Genomic DNA, 11,897 nt, shown 5'->3' on the forward strand with positions numbered 1-11,897 from the left:
CAAACACAACACTCTGGATTGCCCACAGTAACTGTGCAAGGAGACTGCTGAATGTCAGTGTGGGCATGTTCAGAAGTGGGTGCTGGAGGAAGCAGGGACTGCTGAGTCCAAATGACCAGAGTGATTACACTGGTCACATTTATATGCCAATGTGGCAAGGCCACAGTGCCAGTTGGTCAAACACCAGGGTGGATACTGCTGTCAAAGGTTTTTACAGGAGATTCATGCGTAACTCAGCAGACTGAATAAAGCAGATGATCCTGCCATAATGTGGGCGGGCCTTGTCCAAGCAGTTGAGGTCTTACAGGCAAGAACCAAGGTTTATGAAGAAGCAATTCTGCCTCCAGATGCAACACAGAAACCTTGCCTGAGTCCAGCCTTCTCTGCAGACTAGCACTCACCAGCCCCATCTCTTTTCATACAGCTTGGTTTCATTTCCCTGGAGAGCACTCACACCATGAGTGACACACAGGTGTGCGGTGGTAGGGTGGTAGAAGTTGGATGGTGCAGATAAGCATGCAGAGGTTAAAATGTGTAAGTTGATTTGCCTGGCACAGAAGAGATGTGTAAGGGTGGGGAAATGGATGGAAAGTGAGCGTGCAGAGTGGTTGTTGAATCAGTTTGCAAAGTATGCAACAAGTAGGTGGATGGTGCAGAATGATGTGCAAGGTGTGGAAGAGGCCTGGGCTCCATCTGGCCTGAGGTAGACCCCAATCAGAGCCCTCTTACTGCTGGTTGGGAGCAAAGGGCTCCGGTGAATGGAGTCTCTGAAGGTGTTGCCGCAGCAGGCAGAAGGGAGACAACGGGTGTTCTGACTTGCCACTTACTGCCAGCGGGGCCTGAGTGTCCTCTGAATACAGTGCCTGTGATACCTGAAGGCTTGGCCTAGAGCTCAGACCAGTATGACATCTCTGGCTCAGGACCTTGCCAAGGGGGCCAGGGGCCAGTGGAGGGAAGGAGGGAGCTATTTAAACAGTGGTTCGAATGTGGGATAGAGATACAGGCCTGGCAGCATGGAGGTGCCTTGGGCCCCAGTCTCTACTCCACCCCCGGGGGCTTGCTTCCAGAGAAATCGGCGTGGAATTGGGGTGTGTGTGATGCTATTGTGGAGTGGGCCTGCGAGACAATTCATTGCCCTGTGCTGCTGTGATGCGAAGCCCAACAGCTTGGTGCTGGTCTCTGCTAAGGGAGGGCTAGGGACACCAAGAAAAATCAGCCACATGCTGCTCACACTCCGGCATACCCACAGCCTTGCCACAGCTCCAAGCTACCAACAACTCCGTACCCAGATCTGAGTCCCCAGTCCTGCTGGGCCTCACAAGGACAAGGAACCTGGACCCTCTGGACAGGCACTGGAGTCTGGGATGCCAGGAGAGTAGAAGGCCCTTAAGAGCAGGAACCATATCTGGGAGGCCACATGTCCCAGCCCACACAGAGGATGTAGCTTTATTTCTGGAAGGGACCCTGGAGCAGGGCCTCGAGGGTCCTTGTCAGGCTGCCAACTAACGCTCATGGCACACACTAAAGGGGGTCTGTGGTGGCCAGGGCCTCCTGCAGCTGCTGTAGGAGGTCCTCAGGCTGCGGCAAAAACTTGCTCGTGTCCACTCTCTGGAAGTCGGGGTTGACCACCACAGATGCCAGCACCTCAGCAATCCGGCTGATGTCAAAAATGGCATGCTGGGGGCCCAGTCCAGAGTCCTCACTGCATCGCACTTCACCAGGGCCTATCTTCTTCACTAAGGGGAGCCTCCTTTCAGCAATGACCTTGAGGAAGTGGTAAAATTCTTCAAAATTAATTCCGGAGCAGGACTTCATGATGACCTGGAGCAGAGAGGACAGGCCAATGAGCTCACCTGCAACTCTAGGCAAGTTTCTGCTGATTGTGGACAGAGTCCAAGGATCCAAAGGATCCTTGGATCCAAAGCCATGGACCAGTCATTGAGGATGGAGTCAAATACCCAGGGGCCAGCCAGTGATGGAGTGGTCTGAGCCCCGGTGATCTGCCTCAGCCTCAGACTGACCCTCTTCCCAGCAGACCAGATAGCCACCCCTCCCCCCACTGCAGCCCTGTCTCTGGTAAGCTCCCGCCAACTTCCCATGCCTTGGCCCCTCCCTGTCCTCAGTCTTGTCCGGGCCAAACACCCCACCTGGCAGTGGTGGTGCCAGTCTGGCATGGTGTCCCTCCACTCGCTGACCTCCTGCTGCACAGCACACAGCTCCTGCTGCAGGAAACGCCAAGTGTTGGCCAGGTTACAGCCATTGATCCAGTTGTGGTTGATGGAGATAGTGTCCTCCTGGAAGAGGCAGATTGCAGGCTGTCCTCACAAGCCCAAGGGCAGTGTCCTCTCCCCTGACCTGAGGTCCTCCCAGCCCTCCTCAGCTGAGAAAGGCTCCCCCTATCTCTCTGGGGGTGTCAGCAGGCAAGAGAGAACCGAGTCTGGGACCACCTGAGTCCATAGCTAGTCCAAGGTGGGGCCCCTGGGGAAAGTAATGTGGAAGGGAGGGAACCCTTAGCCGTGCTGAGTGGGGTCAACATGCCTACACACGTGGCCGGCCTTGTCACACACCGGGGCTCTCCCAGAGGCAGAGCCAACCGTGGAGCCAGCAGGGACGGCACAGCCCTCTCTCCTCAGGAAGCATCAGGAAAAGTCTGCAGGCTGAGGGGCCCAGGCGAAAGGGGGTCAAGGCCAGCCTGGTAAACCCCATGGCATGTCTCCGTGCCTGCCTGGACTACCTCTTGGGCACATAGAGCGGGGTGTGCCCACCCTACCAGATTGTGGACTTGGTGGTGCCACCCGCTGGGCACAAACACCATCTCGCCTGCCTCCTGCGTGACCTCCAGCACCGGATGCAGGTGGCTCTCCAGGAATTCAGGGGCGGTCACATCGTAGGGCAGGCCACCGTGGCTATCCCGCAGGGCTTCTTCTTGCCCTGGTGGGAAGAAGAGCCACTTTTTCCTCCCGCAGATGTTGACAGACCAGCTGTAGGAGCGGAGGATGTCGGCATGGAACGGCGACCTGTGGAAAGTCCCTGTTGGTGTCTTGTGGTCTGGGTGTGGGCTTTGGTTCTTCCAAATAGACTGGCCACACTCAGAGGCCCTAGGTCCCCAGCTCTCACACCTATCTGTGAGCCACAGGGGTGAGCCAGACCTTCCCCACTTCAGAATATCCCGCAGGAGGGACACCAGTTCTGAGCAGAGTCATAAAGAAGGAAATGGGTTTGGAAATGCCAGACCTGGCAGCTCACTCCATGGCCTGGCCAAGGGTAATCTCCCAGAGGCTCTGAGAGAGTGCAGCATGGTTCAGGAGAGTGGCCAGGGACAGGGTGCAGGGCAGTGGTGGGAGCGGGCACACGGTTACCAGGTGCCAGCGGGTCCCATGTAGATGAAACGGTAGTCGTCCACATCCAGGGTGTCCCAGTACTCGTTGAGCCAGTCGGACGAGAAGTACACGGGCAGGGTGAATAAGTCCTCTGCAGAGGAGTACCTTCAGAGAGCAAGCGACATGAGGATGCTGCCATCTCCACGCTCCCAAACCCTGATATGAGGGCCCCTGAGCTGCCTTCCAGGGCCAGCACCAACTGCCAGGCTGAATGGGGCCACCTTAGATGACCCAGCCCCGGTCTGACCATCAGATGAGCCTAGCTGGGCTCGCCCAAATACCTGAACCAGGGTGGTAAGTAGATGAGATGGCTGAGGGTGCTGTGACAGGGCTAGACCCCCCATGGAGGTAGAACCCGCGTGCCCTGGGCCCTCTGGCACATGGTCTGGGATTTCAGACTGTTGGATTTTAGAGTTGTGTTCTAAATGCATCAATGGAGTGACACTGTTTTCCAAACTTGTGGGTTGCTTTGGTGTTTTCACCCACACCAGTGACCTTGACTCTGCTGAGCAGACACAAGGCCACAGGCCCTCGCACAAGGACTGCCTTGAACACCAAGGCCCTCTTCACCCTCAGTCTCTCAAATCCTTACTCCACCGGTGGATCCCACAACCCGACCATGGGCTCTCAAACACAGGAGCATGTTAACCCAGCCTCAGGGAGAATGCCAGGCAGGCTCACACATCATGCCTGGTCAGCAGCCAGAAGAACCCAGTACCACCAACCACCTGGAGCTCCCCCAGCACCAGGCCTTGTGCACCCAGACTCCTGCCCGTTCACAAGCCCTGCTCAGACAGTGCCTCCTGTGTCTGCCTAGCCCAGGCCTCTCTGCTCTTTTCATTTTACTGTTGCCAGAACACTCGGTCAAAACCTAATTTCAAACAAACAATAAAGTTTTTAGTACAAGTGTGCCCCATGCAATACTTGGGATATATTTACACCAAAAAAGCAACAAACACCCACCTTCCCCCCATTGCTTATCTGAAGCTCAAACCCACACTGCATAAGCATCAGGGCCTATGAGTGTCTGAGGGCCAAAGTCAGTGTCTGGTCACACCTTAACCACTGTCTACACAGAAAGTTCCATGCCCAATCCAAAGAGCTGTGGCAGGAACACAGAGGACATGCTGTGGGTGCTGTGGGTGGGGGCTGGCGCTGGCGTGCCTCGTTACTCTAGCAGCGGTCTTGGAATCACATGGGCCTGAGTTCTAGACTCATTTTACCTTTTTGAGCCTGAGTTTCCACATCAGCAAAACAAGAATTCAATTTGTGCACTCATTTGTCCAACATTAATTAACTAAGGGGAGTCTGATTAGGATGGTTTCTGCTGGTGGAAAGCATGCGCCTGGGTGGGGGAAATGGAAACAAAACCAGAAGACCCCCTCAGAACGTGGTCACCACAGTGAGAGGGAGATGTTTTCAGGGTAGCAGCGTTTGAGCTCCCCAGGTGGAAGTGTGCAGGAGGGAGCAAAGAAAGTCCTCTTTAGAGAGTTGGTGCCGCTCAGCAGCGATAAGGTTTTAAGCCGGTGGGCCACAGCTTAAAGAGCAGGTGCACCTGAGTGAGCCTAGCAGTGGGGTGCAGGGCCTGGCAGGCAGCTAGTCAGGAGACTGGCAGCACAACAGGCTGGACCTAGAGAGAGAGGGCTGGAAAGGGAGGCTGATTCCCGGGGGGGCATCTGAGCAGGGGGAGGCAGGCTGGGTGCTGCCAGTGAGAGGGAAGTGGAGCCCTCAGCTCTGAGCAAATGTGACAAAGATGTAATTCCCAGAGTCCACCTGCACCTCCACCAATCCCGCTTCTCCACAGCCAACTGCGTGCACACCATGGGATGGCCACCCCGTGCCGCAGAGCTGGATTTTTTAAAAGTACGGATTAAAATTCCTAACCGGGGAAAAGAGGAGATCCCCTGTGTGCGGCCAGGGCTCACTCAAGTCTGGAAAAAGCAGCGCCGCGGCCATTGCACCACACCTTTACCTGCACAGGTGCCAGTCTTTGAGGTAGAGACAGCCCCGTGGAGAGGAGTAGTCTCCCCGGATGAACTCTTTCCAGTAGCTGATGTAATCTTTGAGGGGCATGTGTTCTTTAGGGTTCGAGTTGTATTCCTGGACCCCGCAGTTTGCAACAGGCACAACTACATCTCCTGAAAAGGGAGGATCAGGCACATACTTTTCCGAGTCCTCCAGCTTCTTCATGGTCTCCGATCCTGTCCACCCCTCCAGCTCGGTGCTCAGGTCGTCTCCGCATGAATGCCTCTGGGAGCTCACTCAAGCCTTCTCCCCAAACCCTCAGTGGCTACCCGCATTTGCGCCCCTGGAGGTATGGCCTAAGGGAAACTGGCAGGAGGAGAGTAAGAGGACTCCGCTCTGGTCCTGTGCTTGCGCTCGCCCTCCGTCCTTACCATAATTCTGCAGCAGGTGGTCGAAGTCGGGCTTCCCGCTGGGCGTCACCCAGCGCTTCCTGCAGCCCCAGTGCTCAGTGAAGGCGCTGGAGAAAACACAGGGCACGTTGGGGAGCAGGTAACTCTTGAAGAAGTCCGTGTAGGAGAAGGAGTCGGGCTTCTCGATAAAGTCCACACGGTCCGGGGTCGGAGAGACCTTGCTGGGGAGGCGCCCCTGGAGGCCTCGGAAATGACTCTCGGCGAACTCGCGCGTCTCCCGGTCCATGCCAGGCCCCGCTCCGCATCCTGGGGCGCGTGCGGGGATGCTGAGGGGGGGGGGGGGGGGGGAGAAAGAAAGAAGGGGGAAGTTTCAGGAGGGGAGGGTCCGGAGGGGAGGAGAGGGTCTACCGAGAGCGGAGGGGCTGGGGCTGGGGCTGGGGCGGGAGAACAGCTCCGGAGGACGGAGTGCCGGTGCCGGTGCCGGTGCCGCCGGGAGAGGGCGGAAGCCGGAAGCCGGCCTCGGGCCTCCCACTGCCTTGCGCGTGAACCCCGGAGGTGAAGGGAAGCACTTCTTACAACTCCTTCCGCACAGAAGCCGGGGGTACCCGCGCGGCGGGAACGAGTCCGCGAGGCGCACACCAGCGCCGGGCGCCGCCGAGCGGAACCCAGACGCCCGGGCGGAGTTCCCGCCGGAGCCGGCGCGGCGGGCGCGGCCTGGGCGCATGCGCACGGCGCGGCCCTCCCGGCGCAGGTGCGGCGGCCGCCGGGCAGCCCCCGAACCCCGACCGGCTCCGGGTCCGCCCCGCGCCCGCCCGAGTCTCCTCATCTTCGCGCCTCAAGCGAGACTCCGGAGCGCGTCGTCCCTGGTCTGTCTGGCAGCGAGGACCCCCCTCTTCCCAGGGCCCCCGGGACTGCGGTAGGTGGTGGGTTGTGGGCCGGGCTGAGAAAAACGACAGAAGGGCCAAAGGTAGGGTACAGGGGGATAGTGAAGGGCTAAGGGGATGATTGGGGACCTGGAGAGGACAGTGGGGGCCTAAGGGGAATAAGGGAGATGGTGGGGATCTAGAGGAGATAATGGGGGCCATGGTGATGGTGGAAACCTGGAGGGGATGATGAAGGGCCTAGAGGAGCCGTGGGGACCTGGAGGGGATGATGGGAGCCTAGGGGGTGGGGAGACCTGAAGCATGAGGGAGGCGGGGGGCTGGAGAGAGAGCGGGGACTTGGAGGGGCTGGTAGGTGCCTGGAAGATGGTAGGAGGGATTGTGGGGCAATGGGAAGACCTGAAGAGGGTGTGGTGATCAGTGATGGGGATGTGAGCTTGCCTTTACCGCAGGCCTACAATGGAGGGACATGAGTGGAAAGGTGGTGGGGGTGACATGTCACGTCTCGGTATATCGGAGAAATCAGTCCTACCCTCACAAACCCCCACGTGGAAAGAAACCGGACTCCTTACTGTGTGAACTTGTCAGATTTCATACATGTATGTGGAGCGTCAGCAAGAGAGAACAGAATTGGACAGAACTTCACACATTTCCAACATAGTAAGACTGAAGAAAAAGCAAATAACACCTCTCTCATCTCTTTTCCTGGAGGGAAAGATGCATCCTCCCTCCTTTTCTTCCTCCCTTCCTCCTCCACTCTCCTCCCCCTTCCCTTCCACTTCCCCCCTTCCTCCTCCCCTTCCACCTCCCCTTTCCCTTCTCCTCCTCTCCCCTCCTCTCCCCCTTCCCTCCTCCTCCCCTCCTCCCCAGCTTCCTTCCTCCCACCTCCTTCCCCCTCCCCCTCCCTCCACCCCCTTCCCTCCTTCTCTCCATCCTCTCCCCTTCCACCTACCTCTTCCTTTCTACTTTCTTTAAAAAAAAAAAAATGGAAAAAATATCCTTGGGTGAGGATTAACAACAACAAAAAAGAACATGGGGGATCCTTTCGGAGTTCATAAGCGTGATGATTGGGTGTTCACGCGGCTGTGTGAGGTGTGCCGCCCATTAACCTTGTTACGCTTTGGCACATGACCTGTCTGACGTGAAAAAAAAAAAAAAAAAAAAAAAAAAAAGAACATGGGAGAAACGGGACTGGGGGTGGATATTGTGTGGCAAGTGGAGCAGTGGGTGGTGTTGTGTCATCTGTCCCATCTGTCTGTGTGTTTAAGGCATGGCATTCTTCATTAGGCTGGTTAGTTTGGGGCAGACAGTGAGAACACAAGGGGAAGGCTAAATGGAGAAGAAGAGTCACCCATAACCCCATCCAGAGAGGACCATGTTTTCTGTTTTGATGTAGAGCTGTCCTTCCAGATGAGAGGGCAGGGCGGGGTGAGGGGGCAGGGCCGGGTAAGAGGGCAGGCGGGGTGAGAGGGCAGGGTGGGGCGGGTCCAGCTTCCGGTAAATGGACCCTAGGCCTAACCCAACCAATCAGGTCAGCTAAGGTAGCAGCACCACCCTCCCTATAAAACCCATTGATATAATATGTTAAGTTCTTCCTCTTTCTCCCCATGCCCTTGTTGGTGTAAGTGAGACTGAGCTCGGACTAGTCCGAAATAAATACAGGCTTTCTGCAATTGCATCGGATTCGGCTCCCTGGTAGTCTTTGGGGTTTAAGACACTTGGGCATAACACAGATATGGATCAGTTATTCCATTGTATTCTCTCCTTCCCTGTACACCCACAGTTGTGGATCTCTGAAGGGGCAGAGGAGCAAAGTATTCATAAGTATAGTAGTATAAAGATTTGGGAAATATGGGTCCAAGTTTGCCCCATGGAAGAATGAAATTCAGTTGGGTATTGCCTGGGAGCACTCCAGCTCCTGAAGGTGTGTGGTTGAGAGTAAATTTCCTAAAAAAGTGGAAGCTTTGCACCAGCAGGTCCACAGGCTCCCTGGTATTGTCCCTCAAGGTAGGAGATGGGCCCTTTTTTGAGCATTGGCTGTTCCAGGCATTTGTGTTGTATTTCCCTTAGCCCACACGGTGACCTTCTGGCACGAGCAGTGTCACCACCACTGAGTCTCAACAGAACCAGTGAGAGCAAGTTAGTGTCCCTCAGAGGCCACTAGACGGCAGCCTTGGCATCACCTGGAACTGGTGAGAAATGTACATGCTTGGGCCCCACTCAGACATACTGTGGTCACATCCTGGGGAGTCATATCCCCGGGGGTGGGTACTTCCCTGTGACACACCCCTCAGAGGGTCAGCGAGAAAACAGCAGGAGGGAGTTTAAAAGCAAGCACTCTGTAGTGCTTACTTTTGTAGGAAATGCAGTGGGAATTACATAAAGTCCTATTTACTCCAAGGAGCTAGAAAGACGGGGCGCGCCCTGTGAATACGCCATGCTGCTACAGTAAAACATCCAAACAGCACTTGGAACTCCCAGGTTGAAAGTGGGTGCCTCTGAGGAGCAGGAGATGAAGGTAATGGAAAAGGCTGGCCATGGCACCTGGAGACACTGCTCCCACTGTTCAGACTCTAAGCCTTCTTGTGGTCAGGAGTTATTGGAAGGTGTGTAAAATGTTGCTAGTTCTGTTACTCTGGAAATTTAACTAAAAATAGGTGTTTACTTGATACTTTTTCACTGTAGGCACAGTTCTGATGCAAGAGCTGAAAGAGATGTTATACTACATGCCGTGCATCCTAAGTATGGTTCAGTAACCTAGAGCATCACTCTGCTGATGAGCTCTGGACATCCTCGGGGAGCCTTGCCATGACCTTCCCTTCCCATTTCAGCTCTATTTTCAGGGTCCATGCAAGTCTGTAGGTCTTTCACTAGAAGATGTAGGTTCTAGATTATAGCGGGTGAGGACCAAGTAAGGACTCCAGAACTCAGCATATGTCGGACCAGCATCAGCACATGAAGGAGGAAAGCAGTCCACAGTGGACAGTTGATGTTTCCACATGGCATGGGATTCACTCAGCAGATACTCCCTGGGAGCCTGGATGTGCTGGCACTGTGCACAAGGCACTCTCCGCATGATGTTTGCTTCTCCAGGATGCAGACCCAGTTGTCCCTCATGTGAGCACATTGATAGGCTCTTAGGAGTTGTGGTGAGTGCTGTAGATGATGAGGGCTCCATGATGAGGCTCCAATTTGGGAGAGATGATGTCACTGGGGCAGAGGCCATTCAGTGTCCTGGAGCAGCAGGTTCAGGGTCGACCAGGGTTGTGAGCATGCCGTGCATCCTCACCTGTCTTTGACATTCTCATTAAGATCCTTGAAAGTCTCACTAAGTCCTTTGAAGCTCTCTTTGAGTCCCTTGAAGCTCTCATTAAGATACGTGAGTAACCTTATAACCATTGCTTGGAACTCTGTATCCATTAGTTTGTTTGCTTCCATTTCTTTCATTTGTAACATGTTTCTTTGTTTCCAAATTTTGGCTGCTTCCCTGTATTAGGGTGGGCTGAAATGTCTATGTATTAGGCAGAGCTGAAATGTCTCTTAGAATTCTTAGAGTGGCTTTGTGTATTAGGTGTCCTGTAGGGCCCAGTGGCTCAGCCTCACCTGAGCTGGGCACTCTAGGTATACCCCTGTGTGGGCAGTCTTGTTATGTAGTTGAGCTTTGATTGCTGTTGGGTCACTGGGAGGAGTTGACCTCCAGGCCAGTTGGCTCTGAAGACCAGCTGTGACTACAATGGAAGAGCTGCTGTGCAGGAGACACTCCTATGGAGCAGGACTTGCTTCAGTGGTGCTCATTGAGTCAGCCCCTTGATAGCTTGTGGATGTGTAGAGTTGTAATCTGTTAGGGTGTGAAGCTATGCACTGGCTTTAGGTCCTCCAGAGATGTGCAAAGTCAGCCACTGTCTGGGGCTACCCAGCAGGAGCTACAGAGAGATCCACAGACAGCTACTATTTGTATTGGGTTTGGAAATGGCCAGATGAGGCCCAGCTGTGAAGCAAGGCAGACTTTTGTTAGTGCTGGGTCTTGGGCCTTTTATTGGGACATGCTGATGCCAGTTGCAGTTTGTTTGAGAGATTTTAGCAAAGTCTGAGCCAGACAGGCCATTCTTATGGAAAAGCTGCTACAAACAGCTTGGGTGGGGCTGCAAATTGGCTAGGGTGGGGCCTCAGGGAATCTCCAGGGTTCAGTGAAGTGTGAGAAGTGTGAGTCACACTGATGGAAACTCAGATATGGCTGCCAGCCATCTCTGCAATGGGGTGGACCCAGCACAGGAACAATGACCTCTGGAAGCACCCCCATCTGGGAGAAAGCCACCCTCGAGTTCCTGCCCCAATGCCAGATTCTACAGTTCTTCCCCTTATGTGTTTGGGTTTCCCAAAGTCTCCCAGTCTGGAGCTCAGAGGGATCAACTCTAAGTAAGTTTGTGTGCTGGCCTCTTAAAAGGAACACGTGGTTCTCCCACAGCCTCCATCTCACTCAGCCTGAAGTTCCTGGACTTCTCTTCCCAGCTCTGGAACCTGGGGCTGGCGTTCTGGTTGCAGCTGGGATCCCCTGGTCTCACTGATGGCCTTTGCAGAGATGATCTCCCTACAGATTAAAATAAAGTCACATGTGGGTGTCAGGCCAGCCTTGTCTCTGCCCCTCTTACCAGTCTCGATGTGCTTTCTTCTTTTCTTCTCTAGTTGTAGAACTTCCATTCAGCCAGCTTTCAAATGGTTCTGAATGATGGTGGTTCTGTATTTTAGTTGTAATTTTGATGTGATTGTGGTAGGCGGAAAGTCCAGGCGTTTACCTATGCCACCATCTTGGTTCTCCCTGTTGTCTGTTTTTGTTTGTTTGTTTTTTGTTTTTTTCCCCAAATTACACAAATTAATTTGTATTTATTTATTTATTTATTTATTTTTCACGGTCTGCATTTATTTTATTTTATTATTATTGCTGAGCATTATCTTATAGGAAGGCCATGTTAAGGTGTCCTGCTCTGGGTATCCCATACACCACGAACGCTAATTTGTATTTAAATCACTTTTCTAAAGCACATTGTATGCAGAAGATCAACAAGATATGCTTCTATTTATGTAGTACCCCCTTTCCATCACAGAAGAGTGTTACCAATATGACAATTATCTCTGGGGCTTCAGAGATCTTTGTTTCCCTGGGTAACATTTTGGGGGAGTGGTGGCAAATACACACGTGCGTAATTGTCTCCTCATGAGGAAATGTATAAGCCAGAGACCCACAAATAGTGACTCTTTCATTC

General features: G+C 54.0%; 2 protein-coding genes and 1 non-coding gene across 8 annotated transcripts in view; 2 read left to right on the forward strand and 1 right to left on the reverse strand.

Annotated features, from left to right (window-relative positions):
- Window positions 1-1,420: 1,420 nt before the first annotated feature.
- On the reverse strand, window positions 1,421-6,120 carry JMJD4 (jumonji domain containing 4). 3 transcript variants are annotated; one of them, XM_036450029.2, is made up of 6 exons: window positions 5,777-6,120; window positions 5,353-5,518; window positions 3,360-3,485; window positions 2,771-3,017; window positions 2,196-2,294; window positions 1,421-1,821 (listed from the first exon to the last, which is right to left on the reverse strand). In XM_036450029.2, exons 1-6 carry the CDS (start codon window positions 6,039-6,041, stop codon window positions 1,522-1,524), a joined length of 1,203 nt encoding a protein of 400 aa, XP_036305922.1. In that variant the 5' UTR covers window positions 6,042-6,120; the 3' UTR covers window positions 1,421-1,521. The 3 variants fall into 3 exon arrangements, with proteins under 3 accessions (XP_036305922.1, XP_036305921.1, XP_036305924.1); XM_036450028.2 differs by having other exon boundaries at window positions 2,148-2,294; window positions 5,777-6,119; XM_036450031.2 differs by lacking the exon at window positions 3,360-3,485 and having other exon boundaries at window positions 2,148-2,294; window positions 5,777-6,119.
- A 122-nt stretch (window positions 6,121-6,242) lies between these two features.
- Window positions 6,243-11,897, forward strand: part of SNAP47 (synaptosome associated protein 47) — a 47,160-nt gene continuing 41,505 nt past the window's right edge. The window contains exon 1 of one of the 4 annotated variants that reach the window (XM_036450125.2): window positions 6,243-6,671. The gene's annotated coding sequence lies outside the window, so the exon portion shown is untranslated. The remainder of the gene's footprint in view (window positions 6,672-11,897) is intronic. The other 3 variants (XM_045585959.1, XM_036450127.2, XM_036450126.2) reach the window with 3 other exon arrangements.
- LOC118726211 lies at window positions 7,676-7,778 on the forward strand. The gene has a single exon (XR_004990240.1). It is a non-coding gene; the product is annotated as a small nucleolar RNA U13 (small nucleolar RNA).

This window comes from Pipistrellus kuhlii, unplaced genomic scaffold, assembly GCF_014108245.1.
Source record: "Pipistrellus kuhlii isolate mPipKuh1 unplaced genomic scaffold, mPipKuh1.p scaffold_m20_p_21, whole genome shotgun sequence".
NCBI lineage: Eukaryota > Metazoa > Chordata > Mammalia > Chiroptera > Vespertilionidae > Pipistrellus > Pipistrellus kuhlii.